Source organism: Protopterus annectens, chromosome 2.part1, assembly GCF_019279795.1.
Source record: "Protopterus annectens isolate FY-2018-M chromosome 2.part1, PAN1.0, whole genome shotgun sequence".
Classification (NCBI taxonomy): Eukaryota; Metazoa; Chordata; order Ceratodontiformes; family Protopteridae; genus Protopterus; species Protopterus annectens.
The window spans coordinates 1,495,003,057-1,495,020,142 of NC_056729.1; the positions used below are offsets into that span (position 1 = coordinate 1,495,003,057).

The following is a 17,086-nucleotide window of genomic DNA, read 5'->3' on the forward strand; positions in this document are numbered from 1 at the left end:
GTTTCATTAAGAACTAATCCTACTTTTATGCCAAAGGTGGTATCCAGGGTTTCATTGAATCAAGCCATTCACTTGCCTACCTTCTTCCCAAATCCACAAAACAAAGGGGAGAAACTGCTGCACACCCTGGACATTCACAGACAGTTGCGCTACTACTTGGACAGAACTAAAGGTTTCAGAAAAGCTGACCAGCTGCTGGTAGCATATGCTGCTGGTACTCAAGGAAAAGCAATTTCCAAACAGATTATTTCAAAATGGATAGGAAATTGCATTCGCTTTTGTTACTCATTTCATGGAAAGACTGTACCAGCTAACATTAGACCTCATTCTACGAGAGCTACAGCCACCTCCACAGCCTTCTTAAGAGGGGTGGCTACAAAGGACATTTTAGAAGCTGCCACATGGAGCTCCGTGCATACATTTTCCAAGCATTACAATTTACCTTTATATTCCAGATCCAGAGCAGGCTTTGCTACGGCTGTCCTGCAGGGAATCTTAGCTACACCATCCTTTTCCTAGTTCCTCCACCCCCAGATTGGCTATGGTATTCTACCCATATGTGATGACTGCAGATGCATCCTTGAAGGACATAGTACAGTTTTGTACCTACCATAAATGTAGATGTCCAATAGGTATGCATCTGCAGTCTGGTTTACCCTCCCTCCTTCCCCTCTGTGGTATCCCTAGGGTGCTTACCCCTCTATTAGCTAGCTGGGGGGATCTATTATGGTGTATTTGTTTTTATATACATATATATATTTTTGCAAATGTTTGGATTTTTATTGCATTTCTCCAAATTTAGCCTTCCTAGAGGGCACCTGGCATCTGGGGCAAGAAAAACTGAGGAAGATGGCGTCGGCTGACGCTTTTATACCCCAGGCGCTCTGACGTCGGGGAAGGGGCGACATCAGCCGACGCCGGACCCAGACTTTGGAATCCGGACGACCGAAGGGCTGCCTGAGGCAGGACAACCCATATGTGATGACTGCAGATGCATACCTATCGGACATCTACATTTATGGTAGGTACAAAACTGTACTTTTCTTATTCCTCTAATGAGGAAGATCTAGATTCTGGGGAAGAATTGCTCTTTATAGATGCATTCCCCTTTTGCTTTGGGATTGGATGACGATGCTCTGTCTCCTGCTTTCCCTATTGAAGAGCTTTCCTTCTGAGATATCATCGTTAAAATGATGCAGTATTTTAAGTGGCAGAGTTCCCAAATGTCTGAGGGCTAGAAGAGATGTGGTCTCTTGCAAATGGACTATCCCAGGCCTTCTGCAGTAACCCCTGTTTTAAAAGGCCCTCTTTGATACTTTTATTTCTTCTTGACAGTTTCCAGAGTCTTAGCCTCCCTGCTCCTAAAAAAAACTGACGTTTTTGCAAGGTTCCTGAGGCTCGGAAATTCTTGTACAAGAGTCCTTCTTCCAACCCTGCAGAAATTTCTCTGGCTCTGTGCTGACAAACGTTCTACGTTGATTCCTTCCTCTAAGCTTTTACCTTCTGATAAGAACAGTAGAGCTATGGACAGGTATGGGAAGAAGGTATATACCTCTGCCACCTTAGTCTTCAGGGTCATAAATTGCTAGTACTTAGAAACTGCAATACACCAACAAATCAAAAAAAAAAATTGAGTATCATACTTTATTCCCCAAGGGAATGAACTTGGAAATTTAATGGGTATTAATGACATTTAGCCTTCACTAAATGTTTCATTATGTATTTAAATTGAAGTTTTGTAATATTGATATTTCATAGTGATTAGTTGTTATATGTATGCACATCTGAAAAGAATTTATTGCACAATGAAATTTATTAATTAATTATATTTGGAGTGTTTAGTTTATAGTTCATATTTTGTAATTAATATTTATAAAATTTGTAAATCAAGTAAAAGAGGAAAAACATGTGTTTGTAAAAAGTTCAATAGAAATGTTTCCTTCCTTGAAATATATTTCAGTGGTGAATGAGTTAAATTGTTTGATATAATGATGTTTAATTGATTGATTGATGTTTAATTAATTAATTAAAGCATATATAAAAGGATACTGAAAATGCAAATATATGTCCCATTGAAGGCGAATAGCTGAGGTACCAGGACAGAAGGAATAAAAATGGATATCAACTACTCCTGTGTCTTCCTCTGAATTTGTTGGTGTATTGCAGTTTCTAAGTATTGAAGCTTGTCTTTAATAGTGTTTGTTTTTCGAAGATGTCTGTTTCAGAGGAAGCACAGAGTGGTGAGAATTTTTCTTTTGCTGATATACTGAAAGAAAGAGAGAGAAAATATGCTGCCTCAGATTTGTGGACTGGGGGCAGCAGTGAAACTTGTTCTGAAGAATTTGTGCATCTTGAGCGTATTATGGCAAAAGAAATGACTGTTTTCTATGACTCCAAATTACTTGAGAAGTATGTGATGCTGAATATAACACCCAGAGGTCTGCGCATAGACAAATTGCCTGCAGGAGGTTTTAAGGAAGATGAAAATGATTTGCTGACTGAGTGGAGACAAGCTGCTCAAGACTGTTGCCTGAGCTGGTTGAAAATTCTGATTAAAAAGAATCAAAGAACCATGGACAGTTTACATAGTAAAATCATTGACTTACAACAAGAGGTAAAAAACAAGGTATCCAATGTTATGTTTCAATCAAAATTCAAAGAGATAAATGAAAAGTTAAAGAAAATTGAAAATGAAGTGATGGCCAGGAAGAAATCTAAACTGAACAGGGATGTTAGTGACTATGAAAAAAATGAAATTTACAATTGGCCCAGAAGAGGGCGTCGTTTCAAAAGAAACTTTAAAAGATACAGAGGAGGAAATGATGAAATATCTTCCTGTTCTTCCATAGAGACTGGTGGTAGTCGAAAGAGTGTGTCCTTTGAGGACATTGTGGTTGAGGATGTGGAAAATGAAGAGAACCGAAGGGTAAACCAGAATTCCAGAAACAAGTCATACAATGTGCAGACGAGATCAACCAGAAAACAACAGGGTAAGACAAGTCATTTGCAAGTCAGCAATCAGTCAAAAAACTGACTTTAAACCTCCCGTATGCTCAGCGTGCCTTGTTTTCAAGTGCACAAGTAAATGTTAATTTTTATGATGAAAAAATGCTTTATTCTGTTAAAAATGTTAAAAAAGGTAAAAAAAGTGATAAAAAAAGTAATGAAAAAAACTTTAAAAAGGGTAGTAGTTATGTGTATGAGCACTCTGGGTTTTTAGAGGACAGCATGTTAGAAGGTATCAGCGCATCTAGATCTGATGCGCTTGTATCCAAAACGCGTGAAATTTCTAAAGTGTTGGATGTGCTAGATGTTGTTTCTAGACATGCTACTAGTGTTGATGATCATTCCCAGCTCACTGATAATGTGTATGAGAGGACTAGACAACTGGCTAAATGTTTTGATAGTTGTGCTGAACCAGGAGATGCTGATGTTCTGCCTTCCGTTGAATGCGGGGGCGTTGAGCAGCCATGTCCGGCGGATACTGAATGTTTGAATAATGATGGCAGCTCACGATATATGAATGCTTTCTCCGGCACTGTATCTTTTAAAACTTCTGAAATGTTAAATGTACTAGATATTGCCTCTAAAGGTACTACCAGTATTAATGATCATTCCCAGTCCATTGGTAATGTGTATGGGAGGGTTGGACAACTGACCGAATGTTTGAACAGTTGTGCTGAATTAAGACACGCTGATGTTTTGCCTTCCGCTGAATGCGGGAGTGTTGAGCAGTTATGTTTGGCGGATATTGAATGTTTAGATATTAACAGCAGCTCACGATTAGATGCTTCTTCCGGTATTGATATTATTAACATTTATGGTTCAGCGGACCGAGTGGTAGAACCTAGTTTTAAAGGGTCTTTGTCTGAGCCAGTTAATGTTTTTTCGGAACAGGCGTTAAATGTGGGGGGTGCAAACTGTTTGGATATTCACGATTATAATAAAAGTGTAGGACGAGCAGCAATTTCTGTATATGATGGAACTAGGCAATTTTGTACAAATACTTTTGTACGTAATAATGCTGATGAATTTGAAAGTGGTAACAGGAAAGGGAGCTCAGAGCAATGCATTACTCTGGAAACTGACTGTTTAGATGAAACTGTTAGTGTACGACAGGTTAATGTTAATGTTTTTCCGGAGTCTTTTTGTTCAGTTAATGGGAAGATTGAGCTGCTAGATGTTGTGGACACTAAATGTTTTAACAGCGTCGCTAGTTCACGACACTATAATGCTGTTTTGGTTACTCATACAGCTGATAGTTCCGAATCTTTGGACTTAGTGTCAAGATTATATCATGAAAACATAATGTCTGGTTCAATGGGTGTTTCTGTAGAACTGATGCCTAATGAGGAAGAAGTGAATCAGTCTACCAGTGATGTTATTAGGAATGATTTAGGACAGAAAGTTAATTTAGAGTTTAGTGATTCCAGCAAAAATGTGCAGCATGATGTTATTAACAGGGATGTAATTATGTGTGATTATACTAGTTATACTGAAAATGTTTTAATATCATCACACAGACAGTCACAATCTTCTCATGAATGTTATGGGGACAGTAGTATGAATGAAAAAGTTACCAATGTCACCTATCAGGATAATACTGAATTAGTAACATCTCATGATTGTCAAAATGAGTTTAATATATCGTGTGAGCCCATTGATACCATTGGAAGTTGTGAAGTTGAGAATGAAATGGAATTCAGTGCTGGCATTATTGCCAATGATGGTTTGAATGTGATTAATCTCTCTGACCTTTCCCTGTCTGAAGAAATGTTGAGTGTTTTTTCAAAAGGGACAAAATTTGTACCCACCAGGATACCGTCCATTTCAGACATTATTTTTGATGTGAAAACCTTTATTCGAAAATTAAATTTAAAGGTTTATTTTCATGAAAAGAAAAAGTAAAATTAAAGAAAAATGTGATGTTTTTGATGAAACTCTCTTAAATTTAAGTATATATGATTATGAAGGCATGGAATTGGATGCAATTGGGGATGAAAATGAGAATGAAAACTTTCATGAGTCCCTTATGGAATCTGACTTGGAAGGGGTTTTTGGAGGTGGTTATGGTCACTTAAAAGTTCCCCATTTTCCAGGTGACAGTACTTTTATGCCTCCTAAGAAATCTTTGGCAATAAATGCCTTTGAACATGTTATTATGGCCAAGCTGGAATCGGAACATAAAGCTTTTTGTATACGAAAAAAGATGTTTAATTTAACTAAAAATGAATGGCTGGCCCTAAAAACATTTAGGATGGAATTGGATAAAGTAACTGTCAAACCGGCGGATAAAGGGGGCAATTGGGTGATTATGAACAAAGATAAATATGAGAACATAATTAATAATTTACTGGTGGATGATACTTATCAAAAGCTAGAAAGTAACCCCTTGAGTCTTATTCTGGTGAACTTCATGAATTACTGGAGAGAGGTGAAAGATTGGGATTTTTCACTAGTAAGGATGTAAAAAGTTTAACCATGAAGGAACCCCAACACCCCTATATGTATATAATTCCTAAGATTCATAAAATGTTACCAATCCTCCAGGTAGACCCATTATTTCGGGATTGGGTCTTTTGTTGAGAGAGTTAATATTTTCTTGGACCATCATTTAAAGAAATTTTTGTCAAAGGTTCAATCTCACGTCAAGAATACACAGGATGTATGTGTGGCTTTAAAAGGACTGAAATGGGAAGAGAATTATTATTGGGCTAGTGTTGATGTTGTATCACTCTACACCAACATTAAAACTAGGTGGGGTTTGGAAGCAGTGTACAAAATGATGGGGGAAGGACCATATACTAGATTTCTGTTAAGTTTGCTTGAGTTTAGCTTAACACACAATTATTTTTTGTGGAAGAAGGATTATTTTTTGCAGAAAAAAGGAACAGCTATGGGTGCAGCTTTTGCCCCTAGTTATGCTGTGATCTACATGGGGGAATTTGAAAGGGAATTTATGTTTCAAAACACATTTTTTGTTAATAATGTGGTTTTTTTCAAACGTTATATTGATGATCTGATTTTTGTGTGTAAAGGGAGTACGACTCTTTTTGATGAATTCATGGTGAGTTTAAACAGCAATCACCATGGTTTAAAGTTTGTGGCACACATTTCTGAATTTCAAATTCCCTTTCTTGATGTAGAATTTTATGTGGGGGCAAATGGTTTGGTTGAGCATAAAACCTATAGGAAACCCACTTCAGTGAATAATTTTCTACATGCTAGCAGCATGCACCCTGCACATTTGATTAAAGCCATACCGGAAGGAGAATTTAAAAGGAATCTAAGAAATACTTCAGACAAAAACCTCTGGGAAGAGGTGTGTGATGAAATTTCGGATAGATTATATTCTCGTGGATATGAGCAGGATAGGCTTGAATCTATAAAACAAAGATTGTGTGAAAATAGAGTATTTGGGATACGAGGGTATAAACATATATTTGAGTTTGAAAATGCACTAGACTTAGATAAGCTGTTTTTTGTATCCAAGTACTCTGATTTTTCATGTGTTATGGAAAAAGTTATCAGGGATTTGTGGCCGGTCGTATGTGAAGATCCTATAATAGGTCACCTCTTTCCCAAACATATTACTTTTTCTTATAAAAGGTATCCGAATTTGAAAGAGATCTTAAACAGAAAAGTCGAAGTAAGAAGAGATGGTATGGTTGGGATGTATAAATGTGGGAAATGCTCTGTCTGTAGCAAAACTAAAAACATGCATGGTTTGAAGATCAATGGAAAGATGTACACTGCTTTCGAAAGGTTTGATTGTAGGTCAACAGGGGTCATTTACATTTTAGGTTGTGATTGTATTCCAGCCAAGTGGTACATTGGACAAACCACTAGACAAGTTAAGATTCGTATTTTGGAACATCTAGGTGACATAAGGAGGGGAAACCTAGAGAGCCCTGTGGCTGCACATTTTTGCAGCATACACAATGGTGAGAATGATAGCTTTAAGTTCAGTGTGTTAGCCAGGCCTCATTCAAATAGAGGAAATTACAAAGTAGTTTTGAGTAAGTTAGAACAAAGGTTTATCATTGAGTATCATACTTTATTCCCCAAGGGAATGAACTTGGAAATTTAATGGGTATTAATGACATTTAGCTTTCACTAAATGTTTCATTATGTATTAAAATTGAAGTTTTGTAATATTGATATTTCATAGTGATTAGTTGTTATATGTATGCACATCTGAAAAGAATTTATTGCACAATGAAATTTATTAATTAATTATTTTTGGAGTGTTTAGTTTATAGTTCATATTTTGTAATTAATATTTATAAAATTTGTAAATCAAGTAAAAGAGGAAAAAAATGTGTTTGTAAAAAGTTCAATAGAAATGTTTCCTTCCTTGAAATATATTTCAGTGGTGAATGAGTTAAATTGTTTGATATAATGATGTTTCATTGATTGATTGATGTTTAATTAATTAATTAAAGCATATATAAAAGGATACTGAAAATGCAAATATATGTCCCATTGAAGGCGAATAGCTGAGGTACCAGGACAGAAGGAATAAAAATGGATATCAACTACTCCTGTGTCTTCCTCTGAATTTGTTGGTGTATTGCAGTTTCTAAGTATTGAAGCTTGTCTTTAATAGTGTTTGTTTTTCATAAATTGCTAGACCAATATGACCAGGTATGTTCTGAATCTTACTAATGAACTTTAACTTCACCTCTTTTAACCTCCTTTACACCTCACTCGCTACTCCCGTAAACAGAGACCCATTCCTGACCTGCTCCTTCTTACCCTCCCCTTCGCATCTTTCCCATACCACACTCTAGTTTAACAACATAACTATACACATTAGCTGACTTTAACAACTAAACTTGCACTCCATCTCTGACCTACCTGCGCCTTCTTCCACTCCACAGATTGTTTTCCTTGGCAAGATACTCTCTTGTGTCTTCCCGCTCCGTTCGCCCTTCGGGCTCACTCCGCTCCCCTACCCTGCCCCCAATTCCCACCCGCCCCCAGTACCTCTTAACTTATACCCTCATACTCCCGCCCCCTTTCACCAACAGCCAATCAAAGAATCTACAACAGCCACACCCCATATCTATACTTCTACTCTCCTCAAGTATAAATCTCCTTCCACCACTATCTATATTATCCTACATATAGTAAACCCTCTCTTTTCTCCTTCTCCTCTAATGTCTACTATACTCTTCTACTATGCCTAACCGATTCCAATGGCTACTAGTACTCTCACTCCTAACAACTCTTACCACTACTTACCTCTTAACGTATTATGAACAACCCCTCTTCTCTACTCTTACTATCCCTTCCCAACAAACGGTCCACCACAAAACTATTCAACAGGAACTCTCCCAGATGACCTTAGTGATCACTCTCTAATATACATCATTAGACATAAAACAAGTTTAAGTATCCCCACTCCAGTCAGAACTGCCCGTTGCAAAAAAAATGTTAACAACAAACTGTTTCTAACCGAACTTAAACAATGTAATTGGTCCCCCCTTAAGTCACTCCTTATTAATGAAGCAGTTAATTACTTCAGTAACTTTTTCCTAGCTATCCTAGACCATCATGCCCCAATGCGTTCCATAAGAATGAAAAACAAACCAGCACCTTGGCTCTCTAATTCAACTAAAAAACTAATTCATAATAGAAATAAATCTTGGGCCAAATGGCGTACCACAAAAGACACTATTGATCGCCAAACTTTTAGACAACAAAGAAACCTAACAAAAAAAGCTATCCTACAAGATAAAAAGAACTTTTATATCCAGCTCCAGCAAACTTCCCTTCAACAGCCACAAAAATTCTGGTCTACTATTAGCACATTACTTTCCCCAGGCAAAGTTGCCACACCTTATCCACTAGACTCCAAACCTGATTGTCCAATACAAACAGCAAATGCCTTTAATACTTTCTTTACTACTACTATATTAAATCTAGCAAATCAACTAAACCCTGATACCTCCAATCTGCCAAGCCCAAGCGCCATTCCCCCTCCTTTTCACCTTGAACCTATACCCACCTCCTATATCTCCTCCTTACTTCAAAAACTAAAACCTACTACCCCCTCAGCTGATAAACTACCAGCAGAATACCTCCAAATAGGAGCCAAAGCCATTGCCTTCCCAATCTCCATATTGATCAATAGAATTATAAAAGAAGGCACCATTCCATCCATTTGGAAAATCTCACACATCATCCCACTTCACAAAGGTGGTGACTCTACTGAGTTCTCCAACTATCGCCCTATAGCTCTACTCTCTCCACTTGCTAAAATTATGGAGAAATGTATCCACAAACAATTAATAACTCACCTACTTCAGAATGACCTCCTTGCTAACTGCCAACATGGTTTCCGTCCATTTCACAGTACTACCACTGCCTTGCTGTCTTTTACTAACGCTATCAACAATAATCGTAATAACAATATTCTTTCCTCAGCATTCTTTGTTGACCTATCTAAAGCGTTCGACATGGTTAATCATCAACTTCTCCTCCACCAACTGAAGTCCCTCTCACTGGACAATCTTGCTATGAACTGGTTTACATCATACTTAGAAAACCGTAAACAAGCAGTTCTCTGGCAAAACCATCTTTCTGATCTCCTTCCCACCTCCCTAGGTGTTCCTCAGGGCTCTATTTTAGGTCCACTTCTCTTTTCCATTTTCATAAATGACCTCTATCTCTACCCCACTCTCCACCTGTATTCAATATGCAGATGACTCTACTGTCATCTGCTCTGCCTCATCCCAAACTGAACTTCATTCTATAACACAGAAAGCCTTTACCACTATAGAAGAATGGTTCTCCAACCACTGTCTTCTGCTCAACCCCAAAAAAAACAAACTTTTGCTCTTTAAACCCTCTCATTTGTCTCCCCCACTTCATTTTACACTTACATCAAACAACAATACTGTTATCTCTCCAGACCACACCACCAAACTCCTAGGAATCACAATTGACAATCAATTAAAGTTTGACACTCACATAAACAATACAATACAACTGACTAATAAAAAACTTGTATCCCTATATAGAATAAAACCCTTCTTGACACCAGTTGCCAGAACCACAATAGCTAGAACCCACTTAATTTCCACCCTATTATATGCTTCCCCAATATTCAGCAATCTTTCTACAAACAATCTTAACAAACTAGCTAGAGCTTATAACAACATCGCCAGGTTTGCTACAAATACACCTTACAGGACTCATCACTGTCTGAACCTAAAACAACTTGAGTGGCTTGAATTACCACACTTATTACATTTTAACCAACTAATAATTGCCCATAAAGCCCTATACCAACCCAGTAATATCCCTATTCTCTCTTCCGTCATAAAACCTTATTACAACTTGAAAAATCTACGCTCTGCTAACAAAATGTTGATTCACACTTCCTTATCCAAGAACTCAGCAGGTGACTCCATATTCTCTAACTATGTTGGTAAAATATGGAATCAACTACCACAAGACCTTACAACCCTAACCTCTCTCCCACTATTTAAAAATAATCTAAAACTCTTCTTCTCTAACCATTGGTTATGTTCATGTACTAACCCTGCTTAGCTGTTATTCTCTAATCTATCTGCTACCCACTTAACCACTTTTCCGTCACTACTACATACTAATTAGTACTACTTACCAGGTTTAGTTCCTACCAGATACTGTACTTTTATTTCTTTTTGTATACTATATTAAACTGTGAAGATGCATTACTCTATATGAATGTCTCTCCAAATCTCAGCATCAGATGTTTTTATATTTTTAAGTATATTTAGTTTTTTACAAGTAGTTTGTATGTTACTTTTAGTATATATATTTTTGTATGTTTTTGTTTTGGAGCTTTTCTCCCCGGGCCTCCACTGAAAATGGACACGTATCCAGTTGGACTAGCCCGGTCAACAAATGTAAAATAAATAAATAAAAATAAATGTAAAAGGCACATAAAAATAAAACAAAACACCTACCAGCATAAGACCTGGAGCAACACTTTTTAATAAAATAAATAAATATGAAACCAATATAAGGAGACTTAGCACTTTGCTTGTCCAACGGGCATTTTTTTGTGTGTTTTATGTTCTGGCTCTTTTCTTACTTTGGGGTATTCAACTGACATGCCTGACTCTGAAGCTAAGGGCTCTGCTATTTCCTTATTAGGTTCTACATCACAAGTAGCTTGCCATTCCATCACGTGCAACTGTGATGCTGCTGATGCCTGTTCTCGGGATTCTGCTTCAGAATCTGTTACCAGGAGGTATTCCTGGCTCAGGTTGCAGTCTTTCCCTGAGGATATTAAGGCCAAGTTGTTGGACTCTCCCTTGGGACACCCAGAGTATGTTTGACTCTGCTACTGCAGAGCTCATTAGAACTTTGCAAGATAGAGAGAAAGTTAATCTGGACCTTAAGAAATGTTCCTTTTGCATATCCCTAAGTTTCAAAGGAACTTCCCTTCTAAGACACCCTTTGTGCATAGGCATCATAAGCAACCCTTGAAGGGCAAGAGACCTTCCAAGAGAGAGCATTTCCTGAAAAAGCCTGCTCAGGATTCCAGAGGACAGAAAGCTTCTTTCCGATACAACTCTGCCTCTATTTGACAGTCATCCTTATCTGCCCCTCAGCCAGAGTCCTGTTTCTCTCAGGTTAACTACTTTCCAGTTTGGCAACAGATTCACCTGGCCAGGGGCAATCGTCACAAGTCACTTCACAGGATGAGTCTTCTCACACAGGACAAGGGCTGTCTCTCTCACCCTCATCGTCTTGCCCTACATTCAACCCTCTGGGTAATAGGGTTTTGATTCCTTTTTGACACAAATTTTTCTGAGGATGTGCTTCAGGTTTTGCAGGAGGCCAGAAAATCCACTACTAGAAAATCTTATTTTGCTAAGTGGACACGATTTTCTGTTTGGTGTCACAAACATGAACAGGACTCTGTCTTAGTAAGTATTCCAACTGTTCTTTCTTGTATGAGTTGCTCAATTCTGGTCTGGCATTCTCATCTGTTAAAGCTCATTTGTCAGACATTTCTGCATGCCTGCCTTTGGATACACCACTTTCCTCTAGATTTGAGGTTAAACAATTTTTTTGAAAAGTGACTTCCATGCTTTGGGATCAGAGGAAGATGATACCCCCAGTCCCCTGGTCCCTATTCACCCATTGAGGAGCTCAAAGAAAACAAGGTTAAATTTTTAAAAGGCATTATCCTTGCTTTGGAAATGGAGGAAGATGATACCTTCTCTCTCTTCTGATTCCCATATTGAGGACCTCAAAGAAAGCTAAGCCCTCCTCATTGGGACCTTAATTTTTTCCTTAAAAAAATAACTTAGCCATCTTTTGAACTAGCCGCTGCTTCAACTTTGAAATTGTGTACCTGGATAACTGTTTTGTTAGTGGCTGTAACTTCTACCAAGAGAGTCTATAACCTTTGGGCCCTTACTACAGCTTCTCCTTTTCCAGTTTTTCACAGAGTCTCTTTTAGGACCAATCCTTTTTTTCCAAAGTGGTCAACTTATCTTTGAACCAGACCATTCATCTTCCTTATTTTTTTTTTAACTGCCGTCCAACTAACAGTGAGAAGGTTTTACAGTGTTTAAATTTGCATAGACAGCTTATATTACTGAGATAAGACCAAGTATGTTGGGAAATCTTGGCAACTTTTTTTTTTTCTATTTTATGCCAAAAAAATTGGGTTTAGCTTTTTCTAAGTGAACCATCACCTCTTGTATTTCTAAGGCCATTTTCTTTTGGTATTCTTTTCATGGCAAGCGGCTTCCTAGTTCTTTTTGTGCTCATTTTACCAGGGCAGTGGCCTCTTCTAGAGCTTTTCAAAGGTCTTGATGCTACATTAATTTTTGAAGCTGTTACTTGGTCATCTTTGCATATTTTTACTAAGCACTGCAAAGCTGGATTTGCCATGTCCAACCTCCATGTGTTTCTGGAAGGTTCTTCTGTTGCTTCCTCCTCCTCCTCCCACCTTCTTCAGCAGCTGTAGTGCTCTCCCTTTTGTAACGAATACTTCAACAGTGATAAGGAAGGATATAGTACAGTTGTGTAAGGAATCACCATTAACTGTAGATGTCCTACTTTTTCACCATTGCAGTATTCTCTCTCTCCCTTCTTCCCCGTATTCAGCTTTTTTTTATTTGCCTTCTGGCCTTGGGGTCTTTCTTCCTCCTGTTTCTAGATGTACATGTAACATTTTTTTTCTTCGTCTTCTTGGATTGCTCTGCTTCTAATGGGGCAGTTGATTTTTGCGGATTTGACACTTGTACACCACTTGTATGTCTAATGTTAGGTTAAGTAGGAGTTCAGTTAATAAAATGTGTGATAATTAGGATTTTTTTTTTGTATAAAGCTAAGTTTGGTGTTGCCAGCCTCATACTTATGAAAAGCTTTGTAGTCTGAGGAAATGAGTATTGAAAATGAAAAGTTTGGAATTGAGTTTGAGCCGATTTGACATTTGGCCTGGCAATTGTGGATATAAAGTATCTTTCAAATCATTTTTTTTTGGAAAGGTTTTGCTCACTAGTTAGACCAGACTGACTGATTTGGTGACTAGATGTTCTTTCCTGGTGTAGCATATGATGTCAGTTTGTGCAAGACCTTCAGAAAAAAAATACAAAGTTAAAAGAGAAGCAAAGTTGAACCCAGCAATGTACCCATGAAGCAGATCAGGCAACGTACTAAGAATGCATCTGTCTTCAAGGTGACCTTGTGTTTAGTAAATTCAGTCATTTCCTGAAATTCCTTCAGGATTTTTTTTTAAGCAAGCATGTTTATAATTATATATCCTTAGTGTATTTATAGGTACCCCCACTCCCTTACAATCCCATCACCAAGTCAAAAGGAGTGTGCCTTCATGAGTGAAAGGAGCTCAAGATTTTTGGAACAGGTTTATGCTAGACACCTAACGGAAGTAGTTCAGTGTTCCATGTGCTGCAGAAACCCATTCCAGAGATCAGTTGACAGTGTTAAGTACTTGGTATCTATTTTTATTTTGTTTTATTTCATTACTTCTATATAGAATCCTAGACTCATCCCAACTTTGTTTTTGCTATATATGTTGGAGCCTTTCTTGGAACAGTGGATTGTAAGACTTAGAACAATCTTTAACTTTCAAAAAAGATGTTCACAATTTCTTAACATACCCTTCCCCATTATATTCAAGACTTGAACACTGCACGTAACAGAAATGGAGCATCAGAATAGGCACTAATCAGACTTCTGACTATCAGACTTAAACTGTTTTTTCCAGAAAAGTGCTTGGCAGTTCGCCTTAACTTTAGGAGGAAAAAAGCAAACATTTAATGCCTTTGTCAAGCTAAGCTATGGTCTTAAGCTTCTTCCTTGGGTGTTTTGATACAAAGGATTACTCTTTCACTGTCCTTAGATATTTGTACGTCTACCAATTTGTAATGCAGTCTGCCTGCATACTTCTCTTTAGTGTTTGCAAGTGGTAACTATTTTTTTTTTTTTTTTTTTTTTAAAGAATCTATACGTGTTTTCCTTAATATGTCAGAATAACTCTTAGTCTAATTTTGCTTGTGAAATGATTCTTTTTTTTTCCTTTCCTTTTGTAGGAAAAGAAGCCCCTTTTATTACCAAAGAACAATTTTTATCGACAGTTAAAGTTGCTGCAGCTGCAGAACAATCATGGCAAAATGGTTCGGCAGTTGATCTGCGTAATGAAGCCATGGATGTTACTGTAATAAAGACTGAGATACAGTGAGCTCCATCCCAGTTGTTGCTGCCACTTTCATACTTAATGCACATTAATATTGGTTTCCAGCATCAACATTTTAGTCATCAGGTTCGAAGAGAGGAAGGTAGTGTTGAACAGGTGCTGTGTAATAGTGTTCTACAGAATTGATGAACTTTGTTTCATTCAGAGTAGGTAACATATTGAGAAGTTGCAGACTGAATGCTCAGCAGGTTTTCTACTTTTTTATAACCACTACAAAATGAAGCACATTATATAAAACTGTTGGTTATTGCCCCGCTTTATGTACATTTTGTATAATTTGCATGTGGACGTGCCTGTTTTACTTTCTAAAGCTTTACTTCATTGTCTCTTGAGAGAGCGAGGGTTGTATACTCCCCTCTTTAAACTGGTTTAGGATTATCTGTACATTACAGTGATGTTCTTTTAATGCTTTCTTGTTTTTCCAGCAACCTGTAATACCATCTTCGTTGGACTTTTTTTCAAGCACTGAGTTGTTGGTGGGGGACTCTCTAATTTTGTGACTCAATTTCAGCAAAATATGATGCTAGTGGCACTTATTTTAGAGTTACTGTAAATTATATATATAAATATGCGTGTGTGTATAAATTGCCCTAGCCTTTTAAATCTTTTTTATTAATCTAACATTTCCTTATTTTACTGAAAGCAAGACTTTTTAAAAGTAATTTCTTTCATTCTGTTAATTGCATCAATCTCTGCTAATGCTAAAACATTGAGTAAAAATCAGAGATTTACTGCAAGATTATAGTTTTGTCTAAAATGTCTAGCTTTTAGTTGGATGAGGCTTTTTTCCAGTTTAATCACACAGAAGCTAGGTTGCTTAATGTTATACTGAGTAATTGGACAACACATAGGAAAATAAGTAATAAGTGAATAGTTTCAGAAAATACTGTTATTTCTGATGCTATTTTTTATGCATTAGAATGTGAGCACCTGAGACCTCTTGAACGCTCGATGGATACTGCTTTTCAGTTAAACTTAGGTCATTTTTGGCCAGTTTGTATGCAGGCATATATTTCTTACTACTTGCAATGCAATGTTTCTTCATATTATAAAATTAATTATTCTGTCTTTTTTAAGATGTGTTTTTCTTGTCTTCATTGATTCATCATAAGCATTATTGCTGTAAGAATTTGTAATGCATGTGGTGCTCCGGTTTCCTCCCACATTCCAAAGACGTGGGTTGGACATACTAAGTTGGCCGTAGGTGTATGTGGTGTGGAAGAACTACAGTGGTGGGACTAGCCACTGGTAGTGTAAAACCTTGGCTCTAGAGGGTTGTCACTGTTGAAGTGACACCCCGACCCCATGTGCAAAAAATGGGTGCATGGATAGAGCCTGAGGTGGACATATTTTGCAGCAGACATCACTAGAGACACACAGCTGCAGTCCTTCTTTATGGCCATTAGGAGGAGCTCATCCACAAATTAGAAGCAGCTGCATGCCCAGCTCTTTTATTTTATTTTTTTGGTGCTTCAAAGTAGCCAGGAGGACAGTGATTTATGGTTATTGAAAACATCCATTTTAATGAGTTGAAATTCTGGGAAATTATACCCAGGATTGTTAAGTGGAATTTTTCATTGTCTTAAGTTTATTTTAACTTTTCTTTTTCAGCTTGTCTGTAAACAAAATTAAAACATATTTGCAGAGAATTTGTTACTATAAGAAAAAATCCTGATAATAATGACTTGATGTTCTTATGGTAGATTGAAATCTCCATTTTTCTAGTACTCTACCAGTTCGGATTTTATTTGCAGTAGTCTTCTAGTAAGGAAAGTGGGAAATTGGATTCTGTGGTTATTATACCAAAGTATGTTCTTGAGAAGGTCTAAAAGAGTTTTAAAATCCTGAATAAGACTGGAAAGCACAGTTATCAATCTGTATCAGTCAGTAACTCTACTAAGAGTATGCAATAAACACCGAATGTCTACTGACATAAAACTGGAGGAAAAAATATTGTGTTGAAAAAGGTATAAACTTAGTAATGTAATCCAACGCTGCATCCATACATTTTTTATAGTACAAGTAGTGATGTAGTTATACTCCAGAATCAGGTAAAAAGATAAACATTTTTAAATATGACCACAATGCGAGAAATCATTGATTTGGGCACCAAGCGCCTCAGAGCTTTCCTGCCACAGAATAGTGCAACCCTTGCTGGCTTTCGAGGATCAAGGGTCAGCTAGCTCTTTCCCATTGCTGGGCATATCAGTTCCCTTTTGGGAAAAACTTCTATATTTTTAATTTGTGACAGAAACTTAACTTTTTTTTGTGAAACAACTTATTTTAAGCCATATGTGTGTTATTGTCATATGAATTTCAGTCACTTTTACCACTGAAATGGGAATTTTTGTG

The 17,086-nt window shown here is 37.3% G+C and overlaps 1 protein-coding gene across 2 annotated transcripts in view; it reads left to right on the forward strand.

Moving 5' to 3' along the window:
* LOC122794507 (myo-inositol 2-dehydrogenase-like) overlaps nucleotides 1-15,810 on the forward strand; it is a 624,687-nt gene extending 608,877 nt beyond the window's left edge. For both annotated transcript variants that reach the window (XM_044062956.1, XM_044062955.1), the window contains one exon: nucleotides 14,571-15,810. In XM_044062956.1, coding sequence (XP_043918891.1) covers nucleotides 14,571-14,719 — 149 coding nt within the window. In that variant the 3' untranslated portion in view covers nucleotides 14,720-15,810. The remainder of the gene's footprint in view (nucleotides 1-14,570) is intronic.
* Nucleotides 15,811-17,086: the final 1,276 nt, after the last annotated feature.